Source organism: Heptranchias perlo, chromosome 17 (assembly GCF_035084215.1).
Source record: "Heptranchias perlo isolate sHepPer1 chromosome 17, sHepPer1.hap1, whole genome shotgun sequence".
NCBI classification, from domain to species: Eukaryota; Metazoa; Chordata; class Chondrichthyes; order Hexanchiformes; family Hexanchidae; genus Heptranchias; species Heptranchias perlo.
This window is the reverse complement of record NC_090341.1, coordinates 22,076,378-22,104,350: the sequence shown is the minus strand read 5'-3', so window position 1 is coordinate 22,104,350 and position 27,973 is coordinate 22,076,378. Positions and strand designations below refer to the sequence as shown.

Below are 27,973 nucleotides of genomic sequence, written 5' to 3'. Positions count from 1 at the left end.
TGTGGGTAACAGTCTTCACAGGTCTTTGTCATCAGAGAGGATAGTCCGGTTTCCGGCTATCTGCTGCAAACACATCGGCCCTAACTTGCAGCGTAGGGCTGGTGTAGCTGATGATAACAATTAGCTGCGCTTCCAACCCCAACTCCATCTCCTTGCAGGCCTAATGCAGTGGTGGCCTTGGACGGTTCTGTCGAATGGCTCACAGGGTCACACTCCTTGCAAGCACTTTACACAGCACCAGCTCCACTTCAGCAGCTGTAAAATGGGGGATTGGGACTTGCCTTTCATATTTGCATGTTGAATTTCTTTTACTTTCATTTTTGCCCATCACATTTTTACCCTCTTTCCCTTCAACCTTGGCAAAGGCTTCTAATGGGCTGAAATGTCTTCTGAATTTTTCTAAATGCTGTAAGAATTAAGTCCCCCTATTCTACCACTTCGCTTTAGTTGTCTGCACCCCTTTAAACTTCATCTGACTCAATTTTCAGTTTCCAAATGCTGGTATGCTCCCTGCACATTGAAGTTGTAAATTACAATGGCTGACCCCAGAGAATTAAATGCTATCAGCACATTCTCATTCCATTAAGATTTGCATTAGTTTTTAATCATTTAGGACTGACTTACACCAATAATTAATTGGCCAAAGTGAGTCTAAGTAAGCCATCTGGTTAGCTGTAGTTTTTTTTCCAGAAATTGATTTAAGATCAGGCAATGCACCTCCAGCCATACAACTATTGCAATGACATTTGTCAGCAAGTGTAGTTACAGGGGGAGAGACATTGACCTGGGCCTGAGCTCCATTCCTGTACAGTGACTGGTCAGTAGTGTCAGGATTGCTTTCAGCGAATACCTAGTTGAAATGAATAATGTTATGCTAGATTTTCTGAGTAACTGCAAGATTCACCTTCAAAAGTGGGACATGCATTCAACTGACAGAACTTCTACAAGTGAGGAGATCAGGAGATATAATGATACTATAGACCTTGTGTATAATTTGTGCACAGCACTATAAGGGCAATTAACATATCTGCAATACCAACAGGAAAGCAGAGGCTGTTCTTATCCAGTGGTGGTGTCCTGTAGTGTACACTATCTCCCACCAGGGGGTGATCACCCAGGGTGGCAATGGACTGCTCAGTGTTATCGTTTTGTTGTTGCATATGGACCAAATGTTTTTGTGAGGTACTAGAGCGATGCAATATAAATTTAAGGCTCAAGGAACGGGGTGCAATTGGATGGCCTAAACTTTCAACTGCTCGCAGTGCTTTTGCCTGGAGGGTAATGTTTACTTGAATTTCTGTAATATTGTGGACCATTGCAGGCACCAATATCTTATCCCCAATTTTAGTTATATTGATTGGTGTAAGACAAAATGTTGACTGCCCAATCGGGCATGAAATGACCCCGTGTTTGTAGTGCTTTTCATCGGTTGTAACACAATACCTTCCTCTCTCCAAATAGATGATGCTGGTCCTTTTTGAATTTTATCCACTGATTTGAATAATACAATTAAGGGATTATTCATCCAGAGTGAAACCACAAGCTGGCAGTGCGCTTTGTAAAATGTCACATCTGCACAACCAGGGCCCACTTCTTCTGGAACAGCATGAAGTTCTGGTGCTTTCCAGATCCCTTCCTTTCCCCTTACTAATACCCTTGGGTAGCTCATAAATTGCTTGTGTTTATTGTCCTCCAAATTGCGTTTCGACTCAACTTTGAATACTTCCATTGGTTTCTCATCAATAGATAGCAACGGTATTGTCACTATCACAGGAATCAGTCCCAAAATAATTTCACTTTGGGCTTCCTGGCATAATACACTGATCCATATCTTCGCATCTTACACCAATCCATATCCCCATCTGATCTCCAGATTTTAATTTGTTTGTCCAATATTAAAATTTGGGATCCAATTGTTTACTATATCAGTTAACCCCTTTTGAACTTGATTCAGCACATACCCTCTACACACACTGCAAGTGATTGCCTTTGAGATTATTTGTTCCCTAAAATTTTGGTTGTTCTGAATGATTTACAGCATTAACTTTATCCCCAAGTTCAAAGTTCTTTCATACCACTGTTCCTTAAGACTCATGTACTCTCATACGGAATCCCCACCTCCAAAGAACTTGTTCAACAAGTACTTTCGCAGTCACTAAAGCAGTACAGAGACGAGTAGGAATAGCTTCGACATTCTGTAGTGTTCAAGACACGCTGCTGGACAAGGTACTCTGGGTAATCCTGCGCACCACCATTGACACGGTCCTGAAAACCCTGTAATAAAGAACAGAAAATCCATCGTGGCTCTCTGGAGAGCCAGGAATGGGTTAATCTACATAGCATGCATTTGTCAAATTTCTGATGTCCTTCTGTCACCTTGGGGAGAGTAGTTGGTAAATATCCACTTAAATTAAGTCCTAACACAAAAACCTCCCAAGACAGCATGCTGTCTTCACCCAGCATTGCAACTTGGCAAAGAGAAGTAAGGGGTTAATTACTATTTGGAAAAACCTTGGAGTCAGTGATCACAACAGCAGACTTGCATACTCTCTTTTACTTTTTTAAAACTTAAAAAAAATAACTTTGTGCATTTGACAGTGGTATAATGTATATGAAATGCAAAACTGTTAAAATAAGCTGAAACCATTAGTAACATGACTATTAACTTTCATATTTCTGTGAAACACATTTCAGTTGGGGAAAATAGAATTTTTAGTTCGTTCATCTCATTTCTTTTTAAAAAAAGGTATTTTTTCCCTGACCCTGTCTCGTGTGTTCGTAGAAAGCTACGGCACAGAAGGAGGCCATTTGCCCGTTGTGTCCGTGCCAGCCGAAGAAGAGCTATCCAGCTTAATCCCATTTTCCAGCACTTGGTCCGTAGCCCTGTAGGTTACGGCACTTTAAGTGCACATTCAAGTACTTTTTAAATGAGTTGAGTGTTTCTGCCTCTACCACCCTTTCAGGTAGTGAGTTCCAGACCCTCACCAACCAGTCGGTGAAAAAATTTCTCCTCAGCTCCCCTCTAATCTTTCTGCGTCTCCGGTATGCCTTTTTAACCATACCTGTTCTGCTACCTTCAGGGGTCTGTGGACATGCACTCCAAGGTCCCTCACTTCCTCTACACCTCTCAGTATCTTCCCATTTATTGTGTACTCCCTTGCCTTGTTTGTCCTCCCCAAATGACAAGGTCCCACATGGCAGATTGGTCAAAAAAGTAAAGGCCTGTGGGATCCAAGGGAATGTGGCAAATTGGATCCAAAATTGGCTCAGTGGCAGGAAGCAAAGGATAATGGTCGACGGGTGTTTTTGCGACTGGAAGGCTGTTTCCAGTGGGGTGCCGCAGGGCTCGGTACTGGGTCCTTTGCTTTTTGTGGTATACATTAACAATTTGGACTTAAACGTAGGGGGCATGATTAAGAAATTTGCGGACGACACAAAGATAGGCCGTGTGGTTGATAGTGAGGAGGAAAGCTGTAGACTGCAGGAAGATATCGATGGACTTATCAGATGGGCAGAAAAGTGGTGAATGGGAGTTCTATCTGGAGAAGTGTAAGGTAATGCATTTGGGGAGAGCAAACAAGGCAAGGGAATACACAATAAATGGGAGGATACTGAGAGATGTAGAGGAAGTGAGTGACCTTGGAGTGCATGTCCACAGATCCCTGAAGATAGCAGGACAGGTAGATAAGGTGGTTAAGAATGCATATGGAATGCTTTCCTTTATTAGCTGAGGCATAGAATAGAAAAACAGGGATGTTATGCTGGAACTGTATAAAACACTAGTTAGGCCACAGCTTGAGTACCGCACACAGTTCTGGTCACCACATTACAGGAAGGGTGTAATTGCACTAGAGAGGGTGCAGAGGAGATTTACGAGGATGTTGCCAGGACTGGAGAATTTTAGCTATGATGACAGATTGGATAGGCTGGGGTTGTTTTCCTTGGAACAGAGGAGGCTGAGGGGTGATTTGATTGAGGTGTATAAAATTATGAGGGGCCTAGATAGGTTGGATAGGAAGGACTGATTTCCCTTAGTGGAGGGGTCAATAACCAGGGGGCATAGACTTAAAGTGATTGGATTAAAGCAGAAATGAGGAAAAAAAATTTCATCAAATCTGGAACTCACTGCCTGAGAAAGTGGTAGAGGCAGAAACCCTCAACTCATTTCAAAAAATAACTGGATGTGCACCTGAAGAGCCGTGATGTGCAGGGCTATGGACCAAATGCGGGAGAGTGGGATTAGACTGGGTGGCTCGTTTCTCAGCCAGCGCGGACAAGATGGGCTGAATGGTATCCTTCTGTGCCATAAATTTTCTATGATTCTATGAAATGCATTACCTTACACTTCTCTGGATTGAATTCCATTTGCCACTTTTCTGCCCACCTGACCAGTCCATTGATATCTTCCTGCAGTCTACAGCTTTCCTCCTCACTGTCAACCACACAGCCAATTTTTGTATCATCTGCAAACTTCTTGATCAAGCCCTCCACACTCCAGTCCAAATCATTAATATATACCACAAAAAGCAAGGGACCTAGTACTGAGCCTTGCGGGACCCCACTGGAAACGGCCTTCCAGTCGCAAAAGCACCCGTCAACCATTACCCTTTGCTTCTTGCCACTGAGCCAATTTTGGATCCAACTTGCCACTTTCCCTTGGATCCCATGGGCTTTTACTTTTTTTGACCAATCTGCCATGTGGGACCTTGTCAAAAGCCTTGCGAAAATCCATGTACACCATATCAAACGTGTTACCCTCGTCGAACCTCCTTGTTACCTGCTCAAAAAATTCAATCAAGTTAGTCAGACACAACCTTCCCTTAACAAATCCATGCTGACTGTCCTTGAATTAACCCGTGTCTTTCTAAGTGACTATGCTGTCCCTCAGAATCGATTCCAATAATTCGCCCACCACCAAGGTTAGACTGACTGGCCTATAATTACTCGGTCTATTTCTTTCTCCCTTTTTAAACAATGGTACAATGTTAGCAGTCCTCCAATCCTCCAGCACCATGCCTGTAGCCAGGGAGGATTGGAAAAGACGGTCAGAGCCTCCTGGTGTTCACCAGGATATAACTACAAATATGCCAGATTAAACCCAAATTTTTGTTAAATCATTTATTCCTGTTTTGTAGTTGAGGTGTTCAATACCCTTACATTATTAACTCTTTGATAGTACAGTCCAATCAAAAGATGTTTCCAGATTGTTGCCATAGAGATAGCGGAAGACCCTCCAGAACTATCTTGGACTTGTGTCCTTTTTGACCACAGTAATCACAAGATCCGAAAGGGTGCTGTTCATCACCAAACTTGATCCACTATATCAAGGCTGAATTAACTCTTGTAATTTCTTTAACAATAGACCAAAACAAATAAGACAAAGCCGCCATACCTTAAATCTAACATTCTTAATGTTAACTCAGTTAAGGCTTACTTACAAAAGAAGTAACACTGAACAAGCTGGAAAGGGGATGAAGCCAGCAAAGTGCACTCACACAGATTTTAAAGAGACAGTACACTGAAAATAAAAGAACTCCTACAGCTTGGAACAGTAGAAAGGGGACAAAATCTTCTCCTTTCTCCTTTATTCTATCATAGACTAATTTATGCTTTTTCTCTCAAACCAATTTTCAATTTCTAGTTTGCTACTTGACCCCATTTTGTACTGATTCAAAACCTCAAGCCTACAGTCTGTGTCTTCACCCAAGCCTGGTTTAGCCAATTAATCATTTATTGTACCTCCTGCTTGCCATGCTAACTTTACCTGACCTGATAAGGTGGCGTGCATCCCCCTCAGTACCAGGCTGATGTACTGCTCAGGCATTGGGTGCTACTTAGTCCAAATGAACCGTGACCTTTCATGATGAGCGTGTGGAGTTTCATTCATCTTTTGCACTATTGCCCCCAAGGTCGCAACTTGGTCACTGGTTCTTCTAATTCTAGGACCACGTTAATGAGATCAGAAAAGTTATCACCTTGCCTGACTTATTGAGAGCACCTTAAATAGTATGCACTTCCCATTGCCTTTTCTAGGACGTGTTTGACGTCCTGAGCTGTCAGATCATTTGGTACTTGGAGCCCCTCTAAATTTTTCAACCACTCTACCAGTTCATTAACACCTTTTCCCTGGGGATAGGTTCCTAGATCTTTTGAGAAGTACTGCATCTCCTTGGGACTCAACGTTCGCTTTTCGACCGTAGTTCTTACTGTGGGCAGTGGAGGCTGTGCTCCCTGCGCTCCCCCACCAGGATCCTCTAGTCACTGAGTAGCGCTTGAGGTGACTATGGGTTCTACTGACACACAAGGAGGTGCTAAAGAATAGGTTAGAACTGGAACTAGAGTTGCGGGAAGAGGGATGGCAGAGGGTGATGGTCTATATGGTGGAACTGGAAGGGGAAGATAGATTGGGGCTGGAGGTGAAGTAGCTAGAAAGGAACGATAGATTGGGGTTGGAATTGGAAGGGTTGGAAAGATTGGGGCTGGATTTGGAGGTGTAGTAATTGGAAAGGGAGGATAGAATGGGATTAGAGTTGGAGCAGCAGCAGGGATCTGTGGATAAACTGGAGGTGGAGAAGTAGAGCTTGGGAAAGTCTTACAGAATAGGATGGAGGACAGCTTTTAAATGGGATAGTAAAGTACAAATGGGAATGATAGTGTCACACAGGCACATTAAAGAGGATTACACACTAAAAAGGAAGGGGCTCATTCTTTAATACTGCAACTACGGTGGGATTGCCTGATGGTCCCAACTCCTGCAGAGTTTGGATTATCTGTCTAAAGCTAGACTTTAGCTCATCACTTTGCAACTATGCATCATCATAATTAATCTGCAATTCCGCCATAGCACGTTCTAACTCTTCAGCGCATGTAATCTCATGTGTTCTGCTATGCATCGGAAGCACTTCAGCTCTCTCTATTATCCCTCTCTACTTCTAACTCTTTTTCTTTGCCTTTTCCTTCTCATTATTTGACTCTTTCTTTGCTTTTTCCCTCTCATCTTGTGTTCCCTTCGCACTGTCCTCTTTCTGCTGGGGGGGAGGAGAAACCAATCAGGAAAAGTTGTAAGCACGTAGTTCTAATCCGCTTACACTGGTCGAAACTAGAAGTTCATGTCCCCCCTGAGCTTTTGCATGTTGTACCAGTTATAGTGTTAGTAATGTCTTACTAGTGTGGAGATAACATCTCAACACGTTCTAGTTATTTTTAATTAATATTTAACACGTTAACCCATTAAGTCATCATGTAATTATGTCATCCTCTTTAATTTGCCAGCGTGACACTACCATTGCTTTTTCCACGGTTTGTACCTTACTATTCCATCTTTTCTCAACTAGTCTATTGTATTCGTAAGTCTCCCAATCATCTCCTGATTGTTTGGCTTGGTGGCTAGGACACACCATATCTGTCCTTGCGGATTATTAGTCCACTAATGTCTGTTCACAGGTTCTAATCTTATCTTGAACACAACCTTTTCAAACCTGCTTATGTTGCAGATTCTTAGTTTTAATATGCATAAGTGCCTTTAATATTGAGATGTTTAATTCAGTTATTAGAATTATTAGAGTCTTCCCACCTGGCCTACCATGTCTACAGTCCGGAATTATACCGGCTTCCTGTATCCATGACTGTCTTTCATCTTTATCCTCAGGGTTCTCCAAATAATGTCGACAGAAGAAGCCAAAATTATCCTGATGGGCCTTTATTGGGCTTGGATGTCATAAGAGATTCTAGATCTAAGTAAAGGTTATAAATTTCATGCTGGTTTAGAGAATGGATTTGCTATCGCAGATGTTTGGACAACAATGTCAGGGCCCTCCTCATTCTTCATATTAAGCTACCCTCCTCAGGTTGTGCACTGGATGTCCTTCCCTTCTGTTGCCTGATCTGGTAAATAGATTTGTGTTTCTCTTTTGGTTGATTAGAATCATTGAAAGGTTACAGCATGGAAGGAGGCCATTCAGCCCATCAAGTCTGTGCCAGCTCGATGCAAGAGCAATCCAGCTAGCCTCACTCCCCCGCCCTATCCACGTATACCTGCAATTTTTTTTCCTTTCAAGTACTTACCCAGTACCCCTTTGAAAGCCATGATTGAATCTGCCTCCACCACCCCCTCTAGCAGTGCATTCCAGATCCTAACCACTCGCTCTGTTTAAAAAAAAAAGTTTTTCCTCATATCACCTTTGGTTCTTTTGCCAATCACCTTAAATATATGTCCTCTGGTTCTTGACCCTTCCACCAATGGGAACAGTTTCTATCTATTCTGTCTAGACCCTTCATGATTTTAAATACCTCTATCAAATCTCCTCTCAACTTTCTCTGTTCCAAGGAGAACAACCCCAACTTCTCCAGTCTATCCACGTAACTGAAGTCCCTCATTCCTGAAATCATTCTAGCCTCCCTTAGGCCTTCACATCTTTCCTAAAGTGCGGTGCCCAGAACGGGACAGAATACTCCAGTTGTGGCCGAACCAGTGTTTTATAAAGGTTCATCATGACTTCTTGGCTTTTGTATTCTATTTAATAATATATTTATAAAGCCCAGAATCCCATATGCTATTTTTAAACTGCTTTCTCAACCTGCCCTGCCACCTTCAATGATTTGTGTACATATACCTCCAGGTCTCTCTGATCCTGTACCCCTTTTAGAATTGTGCCCTTTAGTTTATATTGCCTCTCCTTATTCTTCCTACCGAAATGTATCACCTCGCATTTTTCTGCGTTAAATTTCATCTTCCACGTGTCCACCCATGCCGCCAGCCTGTCTGTATCCTCTTGAAGTCTATCACTATCCTCCTCACTGTTCACTGCACATCCAAATTTTGTGTCATCTGCAAATTTGGAAATTATGCCCTGTACACCCAAGTCCAAGTCATTAATATATATCAAGAAAAGCAGTGGTCCCAGCACCGACCCTTGGGGAACACCACTGTACACCTCCCTCCAGTCAGAAAAACAACTGTTCACCACTACCCTGTTTCCTGTTAGCCAATTCTGTATCCATGCTGCTACTGCCCCTTTTATTCCGTGGCTTCAATCTTGATGACCAGCCTATTATGCAGCACTTTATCCCTTTTGAAAGTCCATATGTACCCCATCAACTGCATTGCCCTCATCTATCCTCTCTGTTACTTCATCAAAAAACTCTATCGGGCTTCATTTTAGCACCCGCTATCGGGTGCGTTCCTGGCAGGGGGGCTCCGAAAATCGGGGAATCCCAGAGCGGGTCCGGAGCCCGGCTCCAACCCGCCCACTTCCGGGTTCCCCACAGATGCGCCGGCGTGCGTGCGCAGCCCCCGCAGGTGGGAATCCCGCAGGCAATTAAAGCCAGCGGGATGCCACTTGAAAGTATTTATCTCGGTATTAAAGGTCATTAACAGACCTGATTAAGGGATTATGTGAGGAGGGGTGGGATTTTATTGACAACTGGGACTGTTTCCCACACTGGGGGAAACACTCCCAGTTCAAATGGAGGTGTTGCAGCTATCAGCATGTGGCAGCTGCAAAGGTCCATTTGACAGGTACGGGGGGAGACCCTCACTCATTGCAGGAGGCCACTCTGTCACTTGGGACAAAGTTTGGCCTCCACCACCCTCCTCCTGACAAGAAAATTCACCAACTTGCACACTTACCCCGGGGTTCAGAGACATGTCCCTACCTTGCAGACCCCCTCAGATGTACATCTTCCAGATGGGGGCCGCCTTAGCTGCAGTCATGACCTCCTCGGAGGGCGAACAGCATCGCCGGCCACGTCGCCTGACACGTGGAGCTCCACAACACAGTGCTGTGACACACCCACCTGCACAGCAGGAGGGAGGGCAACCGCAGAGAGAGATGCGTCGCCACAGGATCCACAGACCGAGGCTCAGCTTCCTGGACCTCTCTGAGCAGCAGTGCACACGGAGGCTCAGAGTCACTCGACATGTAGTCGTGGACATCTACAGCCTCCTTCATGCCGAGCTGCTCCCAGTTGGCCCGAGCACCATCTTCTTACCTGTCGCTGTCAAAGTCACCACTGCCCTCAACAACTTCTCCTCTGCATCCTTCCAGGGTGCCACCGGGGACATCGCAGACGTCTCCACAAAAGAGCCCTGCAAATACACCTACCGCCATTCTGAAGTGACACAATGGGTGTCATCAGTTGTGGGTCTTCATTGTGATCCTCAGGAAAGGGCATTATTGCACAAACCATACAAGATTCGCAAAGACGTGGCAGTAGTGGTGCCAATATAATATGTAATGTGAGTTGATCAGAAATTCAATATAAGTAAAATCCATGACAAACCCTCAAACACCCTTGTGCATCCCCTTCATGCTCATGACACGTTTGCCTTACGCTGCCTACTGCACATATGTGATGCATGCCCTGTGGCTGCAGCACAGGTAGTGGCAGGTTGAGTGAGGCTGGCTGTGAAAGAGGTGCATGAGAGGGTGAGTATGAGATAGAGCCATGAGATTGCATGAGGATTGGGTTGAGTGGTATTGGCGGGATGAGTACTGGCGAGGTGAGTAAGTGCAGGTAAGATGAGGATGAGGTTTGAGTGGGTGTGAGGGGTGATGTGACAGAGTAGTGTTGGCAGTGCAGAAGGAGATGTGGGGTGGGGGCGGTGATGTGGCAGATGGAGTGTAGGGGACAGAGTAAGTGTACTCACTTTGGCTGACCTACTTAGGTCATTGGAGCGCCTCCTGCACTGTATGCAGGTGGGTGATATGTTGGTGGTGCAGGTGACCTCCTCTGCCACCTCGAGCCAGGCCTTCTTGGTGGCAGAGGCAGGCCGCTTCCTCCCGCCCGCCAGGGGGAAGATCTCTATTCTCCCCCTCCTCCTCACCCCATGTATTGATACCTGGAGTGAGGCATCATTAAACTGGGAGCAGCCTTCCCCCGGGCTGCTCCATGCTGTAATTTTTTCTATTTGTTGCAGCATCTGTCAGTGGAGGACTGCCCCTTTAAATAGAGCTCCTCCAGCTGACAGACCTTACTGCGCATGCGCAGTCCGCCTGACGCGCAGATTAGCAGCGGGGAACCCGGAAGACCAGGTAAGTGGATCCAATTAGGCTGACTGATTTCACCGGGCTCGTTACCCACGCGCCCAATAGCCCCCCCCACCGTGAACCCGCAGCCCTGCTAACATCAAGCCCGTCAAGTTAGTTAGGGAAAGCCAGCATGGATTTGTTAATCAATCCACACTCAATCAAGTCACTGCTAATTCTGTCCCGGATTATCGTTTCCAAAAGTTTCCCCACTACCGAGGTTAAACTGACTGGCCTGTAGTTGCTGGGTTTATCCTGACACCCTTTTTTGAACAAGGGTGTAACATTTTCAATTTTCCAGTCCTCTGGCACCACCCCCGTATGTAAGGATGTTTGGAAGATTATGGCCTGTACCTCTGCAATTTCCCTCAGCAACCTAGGATGCCTCCCATCCGCTCTTTAAGTACAGCTAGCCTTTCCAGTACCTCCTCTTTATCAATGTTTCGTCCATCCACACGGACTGCAGCGGTTCAAGAAGGCGGCTCACCACCACCTCAAGGGCAATTAGGGATGGGCAATAAATGCTGGCCTCGCCAGCAACGCCCACATCCCATGAACGAATAAAAATAAAGTATCTCAACTACATCTTCCTTTACAAAGAGTCTGGCAGCATCTTCTTCCTTAGTAAAAACTGATGCAAAGTACTCATTTAGTACCTCAGCCATCCCCTTTGCCTCCATGAGTAGATCTCCTTTTTGGTCCCTAATCGACCGCACCCCTCCTGTTGCTACCCGTTTACTGTTTATATGCCTGTAGAAGACTTTTGAATTCCCTTTTATGTTGGCCTCCAGTCTATTCTCATCTTTATTAAAAAATAAAATGTGAATATGTTTACTAAACTATATAATTTCACTTTCCTGGGTGGAAATAATTGAGTAGCCAGTATGCAGGGATAGGAAAAAAGATTATACAAATGCCGCATCAGCAATGTTTAAGGTTCTAGTGATGCACACAATTCTCAGGTAGTTCTAATGTATGTGAAGGATAATTCAATCAAAGAATAAGGATTTTACGTAATCTAGCTCTCAGTCTGGGATTAGGAGTTCTGCTTCTCTACTACTACAGCTTGCATTTATATAGTGATTTAATAGAGAACATGTCCTAAGATGTGTTGGGAAGAAAAATGAATAAATAAATGAGATAAATAGATGCTGAACCATAGTAGGAAATGTCAAAAAGGTGAGTTTTGATAAGGTTTTTGGAAGTTTGATATAGAAGTAGAGAGGTTGACGGGTTTAAAGAGGGAGTTTCAAACATTAAAGCTGAGGCAGCTGAAGGTTCTGTCACCAATGGTGGTGTGAAAGTAGGACGCACAAAAAACCAAAGTTGAAGGACTGAAGGGTATGGGAGGTTAGAGATATGGTGGGCAAGTCTGGGTTTGAAGATGGGGATGAGTATTTTAAGTCCAATGTATTGGGGAACAGGGAGTCGATGCAGATTATTGAGGACTGGGATGAAGGGAGTGCAGGACGGATACAGGTGACTGAATTTTGGATATGTTGGGGTTTATGGAGAGTAAGTATGCAAAGCTGACAAGGAGAAGATTATAATGATTTGAGTCCAGAGGTAGCAAAAGCCTGGATAAGACCTAGGAATTTTTTTGTCAGTGGATTGTTTTTGAATGTTTAGCACAAATGTCTTGCGTGCTTGCTTGTGGTTAAACTGTTTGTATTTAAATCTGTTATTGGGTCACCATCCCAGATCATGATTTCAAGATTTCTTCCCTTATTGTCTCAGGCTACTGGCCAGGACCTGACACAGATATTTATGCTTACCAAGGTGCTGAAGGTTTCCTCTTTCATGCACCCAATGTCAGCATCAAGCCCTTCAAAGCCAAATATAACCCTGCCAGGTGCAGAGTAAAACTCGACACTTCACTTTAGAGGCAACTTCAGAGTATTCCCTGCCTTACCAGGGTAATGTTTTCATTTCCCACATTAGCCATTCTTGTAGGCTGTCTCAGTCTGATAATTTTGTGCTGTCGGCCCATTTTCTCTAGCAGCTGGGTTAAACCTGTGAAATCCCAGGGCAATGTAAAGGGGATGGAGGCACGACATCATGGGTCTCGGGGCCTTTTTCCTGTGCTTTGCACCTGGGCAATAAACACTTCCTCGGATACAAAGGGCAGGACAATTGGTCCCATAATATAATACTTGGGGTAAAGGCTGTTAAATGAAAAATATATATATTTTTACCCAGATAGTTTCCATTCACAAATGTGAGCAAGGGAACTTATAATGGGAAAAAGTTGACACAATAACAATGTGACAACAGGAAGTCAAGTAGCATTGACAGGAAGTGTGTGCAGATGTAATAAATTATAGATATGTATGTATATTTCAACAGATACTGCCATGGCTACAAGAATTTCCTTACATACTGAACTGCCTTATTCTTCATTAGAACACAGGAGATATATTGTAACTTCAGATAAAGGTAAATTAAAATTAAAATGTTTTAATAAACCAGTTTAGTCATTCTGGTACTGGACTAGCAGCTCAGAGGTTCCGAGTTCTAATCTCTCCATTGCAAGTTGTGAAATTGAATTCAATTTTGCTTGTATTTTGTGGACTGCACCAGATTTATTGTTAAAAATGCAATTGGTATATGTCATTGAGGGAGGGGAGCCTGACATCCAACTGGTCTGGCCGACACTTGATTTCAGTCCAACATTATGTGGTTGACTTTGCTATCTGTATGTATGGATATAAGTATGTATATATGTGGAAAACTGAATAACTGATGACTGGTAAAATCATTTTTGAGATATCCAGTCTTCCTTACTCATGGAGCATTTGTATAGTGTGTTTAACAATTTGAAAATAAACTTTAGCTTCGATTTTAATGTAGACTGAGAATTTTTAACACAACTGATAGTCATGAGATGTTTGACTGCTATATTGAAAAGATGTTAGCGGAGATGCAAATTGATGTCCCAACAGATAGTTTCACTTTTGTTGGCCGAGTGAGAACATTTAGCTCTGCTTTTTTTTAATCAAAATGAATTCCGTACTTAGGAGCAAAACACGGAAAAAATAAATACAGAAATAAGATAGTTGGTAGTGAGGTGCAGGGTTATAAACAGAGAGGCTCTAATAACCGTAACAAAAAAATGCATTTATATAATAATTTTGGGGGAAAAGTGTCTTCAGGCAATTCAGAGAAGAGTGTGGACGGGAAGCTTTCATGTGGTTTAGGAGAGATGACCAAAAGCTTCGTTAAAGAACTGAGTTGTAAAAAGATAGAGAAGTGGAAGGTGTTCATGATAGTAGGGCTAAGGCAGCTGAAGGCTCTACCACCAAATGTGGAGCAGAGGGAAGGGGGAAGTCATTGAAGGTCTGAGTCATTGGATAAGAAGAGAAAAAAGGTTTGAGAAGGTTGCAGAGGTAGGGTGGAGCAAGGCCATGGAGGGATTTGTAGATGAGATTGAGGGTTTCAATTTCAGCTGCAGGAGCAAAGTTGAAGCAATGTCAACAGATTGTTGAGATTTAATTACAATATAAACTCACTAGCAGCAGTTATTATTGTTTATAACATACCGAATAGTATATTTTTAAGAGAACTTAACATAGTCACTGAGTAATGGCCAAATTATGGTTACTAAGTGGTGGTTACAGCATACAACTGAGAGTATTAAAGGTTGTAATATTTGACTTGACAGAATATGGCATTATGTGACCAGATTTTTGTTTTCCCCTGGCCGTGGACTACCAGTCGATGAACTGCACAATGTCCATATTTTCTAAAATGCAGGCAATAGTATCAGGATTACTTTCAGCACTGGCATTTACAATGTCTCTGTTTCAGAACAAAATGTGGGACTTATTTTCAATGAAATGTTTTTATATTTTGAGATAATAAAAAAATATATACTTTTTAAGCAGTGCAATAACTGAGGTAGCTTTAACAATAAAAGTTGATTACTTTGGGCTTGTAAGATAAATCCCCACTTAAAAAAAATGTCATAGTTGGCAGTCATAGAACTCATGACTGAGGCTAAAAGTAGATCTGGTTATGATTGAGGCTTGGGTGCTGTAAATCTCCTTTGTGGATGAGTGTCTCGGTGTGCCTAAAGGCTTTGAAGGTCAAAACTATTTTTGTTTTCCTATCTGAGCTGGTTCTGCTATATTTCTTTTTCCCCACATCTTTATAATTTTACTTGCGTCTGTTGCTTGTTTCAAGTTTGTCATCGATGTTGTGATAATCATGGCGTCGGTCAATTTTCTTCTTTATTTGGTTAAGTGTTTAAGTCACTGTTTTTCTCTCCTAATGTTGTCACCAATATTACACAAAACTTTCTTCAATTTAAAATTTCACCCCAGTAACGTTCTCTCAAAAAATGTTATCCATTTAAATTCCAGCAAAAAATTCTCACAAGAATCAGCCACCTTCAGTTTCTCACCCATCACACTACATGTCATACGTTATACGGAAATGGCGGGCAGGAAAAGACCTGCTGGTCCATCAAGCCTGCCCCACATTCATGCCTGGAGCATCATGACTAGACAACTAACTACCGTCCAGGAGCCATGTAATCTCCTGGGAGAGGCAAAAAAACAGAAAAATCAACCCAGGGCTAAAAAGGTGGGTGGGGGGGAAGAAATCTGGAAAATTCCTCTCTGACCCTTCAGGCGATCAAAACCAGTCCATGAGACCTTATTGACCACGCTTATATTAATTGTTAAATCACTTACCTTTGAAAGATGCAATCTCTATCCCAGTCAAGAACAGTCCAGCTCCCTTTTGAAGGTATGCAAAGAGCCAACGCACAAGCTGGCAACGCATTCCATAGGTTCACTACTCTCATAAAATAAAATTTATTACATTGTAAACACAAAACTTTCAGAAAAAAATCACGAACTTGCCCATAAATTTGTCTCCAACAACTTCTGCCCTCACTCCACCCTCCTTTTCCACAAACTGCAGATGTTTATAGCATAGGAGGACTTTCAGCCCATCATGTCTTTGCTGTTTATTTGCTAATTTAATCCAAAACTAACCCCAGTGCCCCATGCACTTCCCATAGCACTGTCTCTTCCTCTGCTTCAAATATTTATCAAATTTTTCCTTAAAAGTTGCAATAATATCTGTTTCAGCAGCTCCTAATGGCAAAATGTTCCACTGTACAATCATCTGTGTAAAGAAATTCACAGAACAATGAACGTCCCAATGGGTTTCTGAACATGAAACAAAAACAGAAAAACACTAGAAACGCTCAGCATATATTTTATATTTTAGTGAAATGTGGGCTCACTGGCAGCAGCCATGGGTAAGAAAATCAGGCGCATGTCGGATTCATGGGGCACCTGGGGGGTGGTGGGGAAGAAACTGAGGTAGTGCTATTGGCATGCTTAGTCTCATTCCAATATTTAAATAACCTGTTAAAAAGGTCCACCAAATTTCACTTGAAGCTCTACCCACAGTGTGATTCTTGCTAATAAAAACTGGGCACGTGATGGGTCCTGGAACTTAGCCTGCTCAGGCAGGCTTCTTAAATGGTGAACTGGACCCCTTTAAGAGCTTCAATTTCATTAGATTTTGCACTCAACAGCCACATACATACAGGCCAAACTCATTGGGCAAGCTGTTTGTGTGCTAGTACCCAATTCAATTTGGGAAGAATTGAATACTCCTGGAAGACTCAGGAACATAGGAACAGGAGTAGGCCATTCAGCCCCTCGTGCCTGCTCCGCCATTTGATAAGATCATGGCTGATCTGTGATCTAACTCCATATCCCTTAATACCTTTGGTTGCCAAAAAGCTATCTATCTCGGATTTAAATTTAGCAATTGAGCTAGTATCAATTGCCATTTGCGGAAGAGAGTTCCAAACTTCTACCACCCTTTTTGTGTAGAAATGTTTTCTAATCACACTCCTGAAAGGTCTGGCTCTAATTTTTAGACTGTGCCCCCTACCCCTAGAATCCCCAACCAGCGGAAATAGTTTCTCTCTATCCACCCTATCCGTTCCTCTTAATATCTTATAAACTTCGATCAGATCACCCCTTAACCTTCTAAACTCTAGAGAATACAACCCCAATTTGTGTAATCTCTCCTCGTAACTTAACCCTTGAAGTCCGGGTACCATTCTAGTAAACCTACGCTGCACTCCCTCCAAGGCCATTATGTCCTTCCGAAGGTGCGGTGCCCAGAACTGCTCACAGCACTCCAGGTGCGGTCCAACCAGGGTTTTGTATAGCTGCAGCATAACTTCTGCCCCCTTGTACTCCAGTCCTCTAGATATAAAGGCGTGCATTCCATTAGCCTTATTGATTATTTTCTGCACCTGTTCGTGACACTTCAATGATCTATGTACCTGAACCCCTAAGTCCCTTTGGACATCCACTGTTTTTAACTTTTTACCTTTTAGAAAGTACCCTGTTCTATCCTTTTTTGATCCAAAGTGGATGACCTCACATTTGTCTACATTGAATTCCATCTGCCACAGTTTTGCCCATTCACCTAATCTATCAATATCCCTCTGTAACTTAATTTTATATTTTCATCTCCACTGCTTACAATGCCACCAATCTTTGTGTCATCGGCAAACTTAGATATGAGAATTTCTATGCCTTCATCTAAGTCGTTAATAAATATTGTGAATAATTGAGGCCCCAAGACAGATCCCTGTGGGACTCCACTAGTCACATCCTGCCAATGTGAGTACCTGCCCATTATCCCTACTCTCTGTCCCCTTTCGCTCAGCCAACTGTCTAACCAAGTCTGTACTTTTCCCTCAATTCCATGAGCTTCTGTCTTAGCTAATAGTCTCTTATGTGGGACATTATCAAATGCCTTCTGGAAGTCCATATAAATAACATCCATTGACATTCCTCTGTCCACTACTTTAGCCACCTCTTCAAAAAATTCAATCAGGTTTGTCAGGCACGACCCACCTTTCACAAATCCATGCTGGCTCTCTCTGATTAACTGAAAATTCTCGAGGTGTTCAGTCACCCTATCCTTAATTATAGACTCCAGCATTTTCCCCACAACAGATGTTCGGCTAACTGGTCTATAATTTCCTGGTTTCCCCCTCCTTTCTTAAAAAGCGGAGTGACGTGCAATTTTCCAATCTGGAGGGACAGTTCCTGAATCTAGATAACTTTGAAAGATTATAGTTAGGGTATCTGCAGTGTGCTCACCTAATTCCTTTAAAACCCTGGGATAGAAACCATCTGGTCCTGGGGATTTGTCACTCTTTAGTGCTATTATTTTCTTCATTACTGTTGTTTTACTTATGTTAATTTTATCGAGTCCCTGTCCCCGATTCAATATTAGTTTTCTTGGGATTTCCGGCATGCTATCCTCTTTTTCTACTGTAAATACTGACGCAAAGTAATTGTTCAACATGTCCGCCATTTCTCCATTGTCAATGACAATATCCCCACTTTCAGTTTTTAAGGGGCCAACACTGCTCCTGACCACCCTCTTTTTCCTAATATAACTATAAAAGTTCTTTGTATTGGTTTTGGTATCCCTTGCAAGTTTCTTTTCATACTCTCTTTTTGTAGCTCTTACTATTTGTTTTGTGACCCTTTGTTGATCTTTGTATCTTTCCCATTTGCCAGGATCTGTGCCATTTTTTGCCTTTTTGTATGCCCTATCCTTATGTCTTATACTGTCCCTTACCTCTTTAGTTTTTTTTTGGCAAGTAGAGTTCTTGCCCCTCAGGGGTATAAACCGGTTCTGTATCATGTTAAATGTTTCTTTAAACATTTCCCACTGATCATCAGTCATTTTACCCATTAACAGATTTGCCCAGTTTACTGTGGACAGTCTCTGTCTCATCCCATTGAAGTTGGCCTTACCCAAGTCTAGAATCTTAGCAGTTGATTCACTTGTTTCCCTTTCAAACACGACATTGAACTCAATCATGTTATGATAGCTATTGGATAGATGTTCGCACACAGTTAAGCTGTAAACTAAATCTGGTTCATTACTCATTACTAAATCTAGTATGGCTTGCCCCCTTGTTGCCTCTAGGACATACTGCTGTAGAAAACTATCCCGGACACACTCAAGAAATTCACTACCTTTCTGACAGTTGCTAGTCTGCTTTTCCCAATCTATGTGAAGGTTAAAGTCCCCCATTAAGACCACTATGCCTTTGATACACGCTTGTCTAATCTCTGCATTTATACAATCTAGCACTTCAGAGTTGCTGCCAGTGGTTCGAAACACAATTCCCGCTATAGTCTTAGATCCTTTCCTATTTCTCAATTCAACACATAAGGTCTCTGTCACAAAAGCTAGTGCGGCCTGTCTCCAAGTTGCCAGTACGAGTCCACCTGTGTCATAGGTCAACTCAAACATATTTTTACCATTTTCATAAAATCGGCACAATAGAATAGATATGGACATGCTGGACAAATCATTTTGCTTTGACAGCTACATGTATAGTGTTTAGCTTTAAGATTTTCTTCTATAATTTCTTGCAAGAAATTATAGCTCAGGATTTCCCCCCAAACATTAGCAATATTCTCATTCATCCCAATATCAATAAAATATTAATTAATATCTGTTTGTGATCAAGTTCTTTGACAGAAGATTTCAAAATTGTGTAAAGTTACAATAGTGCTGGAGAAATTAATGGGACTGAAAGCCGATAAATCCCCAGGGCCTGATAATCTGCATCCCAGATTACTATAAGAGATAGCCATCGAAATAGTGGATGCATTAGTTGCCATCTTCCAAAATTCTACAGATTATGGAACAGTTCCTGCAGATTGGAGGGTGGCAAATGTAACCCCACTATTTAAAAAAGGAGGGAAGAGAGAAAACACGGAACTACAGACCTAACATCAGTAGTAAGGAAAATGCTAGAGTCTATTATAAAGGATGTGATAACAGGACACTTAGAAAATATCAACAGGATTAAACAAAGTCAACATGGATTTATGAAAGGAAATCATGTTTGACAAACCTACTGGAGTTTTTTGAGGATGTAACTGGTAGAATAGATAAGGGAGAACCAGTGGATGTGGTTTATTTGGATTTTCAGAAGGCCTTTGATAAAGTCCCACATGAGAGGTTAGTGTGCCAAATTAAAGCACATGGGATTGGTGGTAATATACTGGCATGGATTGAAAATTGGTTAACAGACAGGAAACAGAGTAGGAATAAATGGGTCTTTTTCAGGGTGGCAGTTGGTGACTAGTGGGGTACCGCAGGGATCAGTGCTTGGGCCCCAGCTAGTCACAATATATATCAATGATTTGGATGAGGGAACCAAATGTAATATTTCCAAGTTTGCTGACGACACAAAACTAGGTGAGATCCTGAGTTGTGAGGAGGATGCAAAGAGCTTCAAGGCGATTGAGACAAGTTGAGTGAGTGGGCAAATACATGGCAGATGCAGTATAATGTGTATAAATGTGAAGTTATCCACTTCAGAAGGAAAAACAGAAAGGCAGAGTATTATTTAAATGGTGATCGATTGGGGAATGTTCATGTACAAAGGGACCTGGGTGTCCTTGTACACCAGTCACTGAAAGCAAACATGCAGGTGCAGCAAGCAGTTCGGGAGGCAAATGGTATGTTGGCCTTCATTGCAAGAGGATTTGAGTATAGGAGCAAGGATGTCTTACTGCAGTTATACAGGGCCTTGGTGAGACCACACCTGGAGTATTGTGTGCAGTTGTGGTCTCCTTACCTAAGAAAGGATATACTTGCCATAGAGGGAGTGCAGCGAAGGTTCACCAGACCGATTCTTGGATGGCATGACTGTTGTATGAGGAGAGATTGGGTCGACTCGGCCTGTATTCACTCGAGTTTAGAAGAATGAGAGGGGATCTCATTGAAACATATAAAATTCTGACAGGGCTAGACAGACTGGATACAGGGAGGATGTTTCCCCTGGCTGGGGGGTCCAGAACGAGGGGCCACAGTCTCAGGATACGGGGTAGGTCATTTAGGACTGAGATGAGGAGAAATTTCTTCACTCAGAGTGGTAAACCTGTGGAATTCTCTACCACAGAAGGCTGTGGAGGCCAAGTCACTGAAAATATTTAAGAAGGAGCTAGATAGAGTTCTCGACACAAAAGGCATCAAGGGGTATGGGGAGAGAGCGGGAATATGGTATTGAGATAGAGGATCAGCCATGATCGTATTGAATGGCGGAGCAGGCTCGAAGGGCCGAATGGCCTTCTCCTGCTCCTATTGTCTATGTTTCTATGTTATTTTTAAGCTGGCTATTTCTGTTCCTGAAACAATTTGTCCTGTCATAATTCATATTTCTTTACTTCAGGCAGCATGAACATTCGTGGTTTACATAATTGCAGTACTGTCTGTCTTGGTAGATCGAAAGCAGTTTTGGAAGGTTTTAAATAATTATCAATGCAAGAATTCTTTTCTGCTGTGTCATTCTATCCAAGGAAGTAGTTTATTATGGTTCCATTGCATATTCTACAATTACAGTACTCAAATTACACTGGATCTGAGAATAATGATTAATTTTACTTCACTTGCTGCATTGATGTGCAGAAGCATAAGGCTTCTGAACATGCTATGAATCAGTTGCAAAATTGACCTATTGGACTGCTGTAGTTATAGCTTAATAGTGGAATAGTAACTGTCCCAAGCTGCAGCACTACATAGAATGCTGCAGCGGTAGCTTAACGTAATTGGCTTCACAGTTTGTTACTATGGGAACCCCTTAGCCTCTCCTAAAGGGCTGATGTAGCCTATCAGAATATCGTCAGATCTTAGTGCAACTTCAACATTATAATTTGTTGATTTCACATGCTATTGCTATTCACTACTGGCAATTTCAAGTCTTGAGTATTTGAAGCACCTCACCATGCAGGGCTCTCCTAGAAGGCATTCAGCAGTGGAGTATTTGAGCAGCTTCATTCAGAGTCAGAGACACTCTGCTTCAGATGCCCTGCTTGGAGTTTTGCAGAGACGTCGGAGCTCAGCCATAGAGATGCTTTCCTCGTCCACTCACCGGGTTATGGTTGCTGTATCTTCAGTCAGCATTGAAGAGGCCAAAAACAGTCCATCACCAGGAAAAAGTAAATGTTTTAGTGTGACACTGAGATTTAGGCTGCCAATAAGAGAGAAATGTGAATAGTTTTAAAACTGCAATATTTTTGCTTTCGGTTTCCTTTATGTTTCAGAAATTTTCATTTTTAGAGTGTATCTACTGTTTCATGTATGTTTTAACATAATCTAGAAGAGTGACTTAGATGTTGATAGAACTACATTATTTTTAAACCAAATTGGCAACTGCAAAATAGGTATATGTAAATTGTACCTCAGTACACAAAAATATACTAAATATTATAGGGTTAATATTAAAGGGCGATAAACCCTTCCCCACTTGGACACATATTGGGAATTCTACTCAACAGAAAGTCGTGGGGAACACGAGCTTGAATTCCTGATGTGCACTCCTGCTGGGCAAGACTCTGCACCAGGGGCATGATTTTGTAAAATTATCACTGATATAAATTTGTATTTTTGATAGTATATTATTTACCTCATTTATAAAAATATAACATTCATTACTATGATTCTGATGATAATGCAAAATTATGTCCTTTGGTATTATGACTTTTTGTCAACAATTAATGCACATTCACCATGAGAAAATAAGTATGTGTTTGAGTTGACTGTTTTTGCAGCATAATTGAAAAGGATATACGTAAATTCATTTTTAAGGCATGCACTATTTTACATTTTTGAAATTTGCTTGATTACCTGTGCTTTATTTCAGGCAGAATGAGACGTCCAACAGCCAAGTATACTAAAGTAGGAGAACGTTTGCGACATGTTATCCCTGGTCATATGCAGTGCTCAATGGCATGTGGTGGGCGTGCATGCAAGTATGAGAATCCATCCCGATGGAGTGAAGAGGAACAAGCTCTTAAAGGCTTGTACTCCTCATGGTATTGTTTATTGGCTTCTTTTTTTTAAAAGATCAAACAGTAAAAAACTGGTCCATGACTGGTTGCAATATATATACTGCACTGTATTCCAATATATATACTGCACTGGCATAAAGGGTAGGAACTTTTTCTCCAGTTATCAAGTAAAGGTATCGACACATTGTAGTACAGTTTATTTGAAACAACATTCTTGTTGACAAAAGTAATTTCCTGTTAAAATATATAATTGAATTACTGTTTCACAGAATTGGTAGCTGACCATTTCAGACTACTTGTATTGAAATTTATATATTTTTTTTAAAAAGCCATTTAAAATATTGGAGATTCACCTTCAAATATTTAGAACTTTAGAAAGTCTGGCTACAGAAATCTTATAATCAGAAACCAGTTGTGTAGTTTCCTTTGCTTTGCTGCTGGAGCTTAATAATGAAACACATTGATGTATATTTGCTGTGCAAATGTTTACATACATCTTGGGAGAAGAGTACCTCTGTTTTCTATTTGTAGCAAATTTGTAAACATGTTCTTTACTCGCACATTTACAATTTCACGACAAAAAGCAAACCGAGGAAATTGGCCCCCCTTGTATAGGTTCTAAGCAAGTACAATTTTACAAAAGCCATCAGGAGAATGATCATAATGGAGACTAAATTGATTTTATTACATGTTGCTTCTAAAATGACCAATAATGTTTTATTATAGTAGCCCTGTTCCATAGTCTGTATTGGGAATAAATAAACACATGCATTTTTTGTGTTTTTGAACTGCTATTTTAGTTATTTCTTTGTTGGCATGATCTGTTTTTTACAGCATGTTATCTAAATGAACTGAGGGATGTGGCCATAACTGTGTGCAAAAGTAATGAATTAACCTGTAATTACCCCAGAGAATCTTGGAAAACAAATCCAGTAGAAAGGCCAGCAACAACAACTTGCATTTATATAACATTCCTCGTGTCCAGGATGATGACTCAAAGCACTTTACATTAAGAAGGAAAAATCAATGGATGCTGAGCAGGACGGATAAAGGGAAAATTGACCGGCTTAGGATGGGATGAGAGTTGAAGGCACTGTCAAAGAGAAAGGTTGTGAGAATTTTTTTGAAAGCAGGGTGGCAACAAGATGGAGGGAACAAGGTAGAAACTTCTGAGGGCAATGCCATAATGACTGATCAAACAGCTACCAGTAATGGAGAGACGGGAACGGAGGTCAAGGAGTAGAGGTCAATGAGTAGGTGCATGTTAGAGGAGCAAAGGTACTTGTGAGGATATAAGGCAGGAGAAGATCACTAAGCAAGGGTGGGATGAGGCATTGAGGGATTTGAAGGATTGCATTGCATTCTCAGAAAATTGTTATTTTCCAGAAAGTACATACAGATTATAATGCCTTGTATCTTTTAAAAATCATATCTTTGCAACCTTTGTGTTCATACACCTCTATGTGCAGGATATTTTTCTGTAACTTTTCCATCTCCCAGAGCAAAATACCCATTTGATCGTGTGTCTATGAAGTCACACATCTGTTTTTCTTCATTGCTGTTAAACAATTCACTTGTGCAGTAACCTCATCCTGATTTGCTACCCACCATTTGCACCAATGGAAGTTCAGAAAACACCAGCCTGTTTCTGTAATAGAAATCTAACTTATGTTCAGGGTGATTATAATGAGATGTGTGGGATTCTTTGCTGTTTTTCACAGAATCATAGAAGTTTACAACATGGAAACAGGCCCTTCGGCCCAACATGTCCATGTCGCCCAGTTTATACCACTAAGCTAGTCCCAATTGCCTGCACTTGGCCCATATCCCTCTATACCCATCTTACCCATGTAACTGTCCAAATGCTTTTTAAAAGACAAAATTGTACCCGCCTCTACTACTGCCTCTGGCAGCTCGTTCCAGACACTCACCACCCTTTGAGTGAAAAAATTGCCCCTCTGGACCCTTTTGTATCTCTCCCCTCTCACCTTAAATCTATGCCCCCTCGTTATAGACTCCCCTACCTTTGGGAAAAGATTTTGACTATCTACCTTATCTATGCCCCTCATTATTTTATAGACTTCATAAGATCACTCCTAAACCTCCTATTCTCCAAAGAAAAAAGTCTCAGTCTATCCAACCTCTCCCTATAAGTCAAACCATCAAGTCCCGGTAGCATCCTAGTAAATCTTTTCTGCACTCTTTCTAGTTTAATAATATCCTTTCTATAATAGGGTGACCAGAACTGTACACAGTATTCCAAGTGTGGCCTTACTAATGTCTTGTACAACTTCAACAAGACATCCCAACTCCTGTATTCAATGTTCTGACCAATGAAACCAAGCATGCTGAATGCCTTCTTCACCACCCTATCCACCTGTGACTCCACTTTCAAGGAGCTATGAACCTAGATCTCTTTGTTCTATAACTCTCCCCAACGCCCTACCATTAATGGAGTAGGTCCTGGCCCGATTCGATCTACCAAAATGCATCACCTCACATTTATCTAAATTAAATTTATCTAAATTTTCATGCAGTCATGGTTTCAACTCAAATCAAAACCAATACAATCCTCCTCATAACTCTGTAATTTACCTCTGGCCATATTTTTTTTATATATAAAAGTTTTTAGAAAAGATACAGTTGCACGTGTAAAGGACTGAAGCGAATAATGGATTACTTACAAATAATTACAAAAAAGTATTCAAAGTGAACGGTTCAAGTGATGCCATAAAATGCAGGAACAATGCTTAAGCAGTTTATAACTATCATCTGAACTGAGATTTACTGAATTAATCCTTTTTGTTCCAATATTAATACTGTTTCTTATGAAACATTAGTATTTAAGCAGAAATTATTGGTTTGTGTTTTAGTCCTTATCAAAATAAAATGAGTGATAAAACCACTCTCGCTTCTTGACAGCATATATATATATATATATATACGTATATATATATGTGTATATATATGTGTATATATATATATATATGTATATATAATGATTACAAGCTGCAATCATTATATATATAATGATTGCAGCTTGTATTTCCACTATATTGAGCCACCAGATCACTGGAACTCACGACAAGCTGCTAATAAAGGGCTTTAATGTAATACTGGTGGCTTAGTATCAAATTATCCCCAGTTTCATTACAATTCTGGCACCAAATGGTAGTCTTACATAAGGTATACTGTTTCCTCTGTAATTAGTACCTCACTTTGTTTCCTTTCTCAGCCTCCAAAATCGAACATTGAGTGAACTTTCACATTTGTCAGCACCAGAAGAAAAGGTGGAGCCAACCCAATAAAATGTAAATGAAGGCCAGAGAATCAACAATCTTGACTGACCGACCTCCCTCCCAGCACCACCACCCCTCCCTCCCAGCACCACCACCACCCCCACCGCCCTCGCCCCGGTTGACAACAAGCTTGATTTGTGTATTTCCAGGGAGCGAACCACGCACCCTGAGGGTACCAGTTTTATCTGGAACAACTCATCACATACAAGGAAGGGTGCCTGAGCATGCAGAGAGGCACTCCAAGTTTTGGATGACGCTGAAACTTTGTCAACCATAACATGTCCGATTATTTAAGTACTGCTTCATTTAGTCACAGTTTATGTTGTTATACTAATCTTGTTCTTAAAGTATAACAATAGCAAAAGATTTCAGGATGTACTCGAGATAAGAGAATTTAAGTGTTAGTTCTTTTAGATTTATATAGCATAATTGTTAATTTATGTCCTTGTGAGTGATCTTTTAAATGGTTCGGCCTTTAATCAAAAAGGCTCGGAGGTGTTTTGTTCCAAAGTATAAGCATTTTATTAAGAAGTTATAATAAGTAGCAAAGATGTTAAAATGCAAGAGTGTAATTAAACATACTAATAAATTGTTGGGATGGAACCTGGAAAAGTTTATCACCATACAAGGTTCCGAGGTGCACTTCTCGAAGATCCTTTAAATTACAGCTGAGCTGACCAGCCTCGCTCCGAGAATGTTCTAACAAATCCGATTTAATTCTCATCTAATATGTGTTTTTAACACATTAGTTCTATAGAGGCTGTGTAAAAACATGGGGCTTCCCACAATCATCCTCTCTGTCTCATGGAGCTGCCATCCATTTTACTCCCTTTACATTCCAGGTGACACACAACATCTGACATCACTGCCTCCCTTATGATTAGTTGTCTTCGATTTATCAAGGACCTGTGTTTGCCCAAAGCAACCTGTATTCTTACTAAACTATGGCCAACTCCCTTTACCCATCTTATGCACATGAGTTAAGGATGACGTCCATTACTCAAGGGTGTCTTATCTACACAAGATGACCAAAAGCCTGTTGATGCTTAATAACTGAGAACAGAAAGCCTTGTTCAACGAAAAAGCCTATATAATGCTTTTCCTAACAAGGTTAGCAATATTATATAGAAAACCTGTATACTGCTTCTCTCTCAGTCCTTAACATTGAAACATTATTGGAAATGCATATCCTATTTGTGAAGAAATCTAATTGTTAATGAATTGCTGAGTGTCTTATAGTAACGGGCAAGTAAGTTGAATACTTATCTCGCCAATGTAATTCATGCATAGTGTACCCTAACAATTTTTTTGTATCTGTACAGGATTACGGACAACATATTAGCAATGGCTCGTCCCTCCACTGAAATTATAGAAAAATACAGCATTATTGAACAATTTAAAAGGTATCTTTTAGCTGGAGTAGATGTTTCTATTATACAGTTTTTAGGAGGGACCTCTCCATGCATCTTTCCCCATTTCCCCATGTGTTCTCTGCAGGCACTGGCGCATGCTCGGCTATATTCCATGAGATCTGTAGCCATTAATTTCTTTACCTAAGTGAACATTCTTAATGTGTAAGCTTAGACATTGAGCTTCCGCAGGCTATTAACCAGGGGGTCACCAGCTGATTCCAAAGGAGATCTCGCCTAACAATTTTGTCCAATTTATGCCCAGAAATTGGGTGAGCCTCAGTGGACAATCTTTATTACTGTGTCTGAATGTATTTTTGTTTCCACCACACACTGCAACTAAATTATTAATATTTATTGGGAAATGCCAA

General features: G+C 41.4%; 1 protein-coding gene across 6 annotated transcripts in view; it reads left to right on the top strand.

The window, feature by feature from the left end:
• Positions 1-27,973, top strand: part of ptpdc1a (protein tyrosine phosphatase domain containing 1a) — a 130,058-nt gene that overhangs the window by 71,569 nt on the left and 30,516 nt on the right. For 2 of the 6 annotated variants that reach the window (XM_067998708.1, XM_067998704.1), the window contains 3 exons: positions 13,374-13,463; positions 22,747-22,918; positions 27,516-27,596. In XM_067998708.1, coding sequence (XP_067854809.1) covers positions 13,382-13,463; positions 22,747-22,918; positions 27,516-27,596 — 335 coding nt within the window. In that variant the 5' untranslated portion in view covers positions 13,374-13,381. Of the gene's footprint in view, positions 1-13,373; positions 13,464-22,746; positions 22,919-26,129; positions 26,206-27,515; positions 27,597-27,973 lie in introns of those variants that run through there. The other 4 variants (XM_067998709.1, XM_067998707.1, XM_067998705.1 and 1 more) reach the window with 3 other exon arrangements.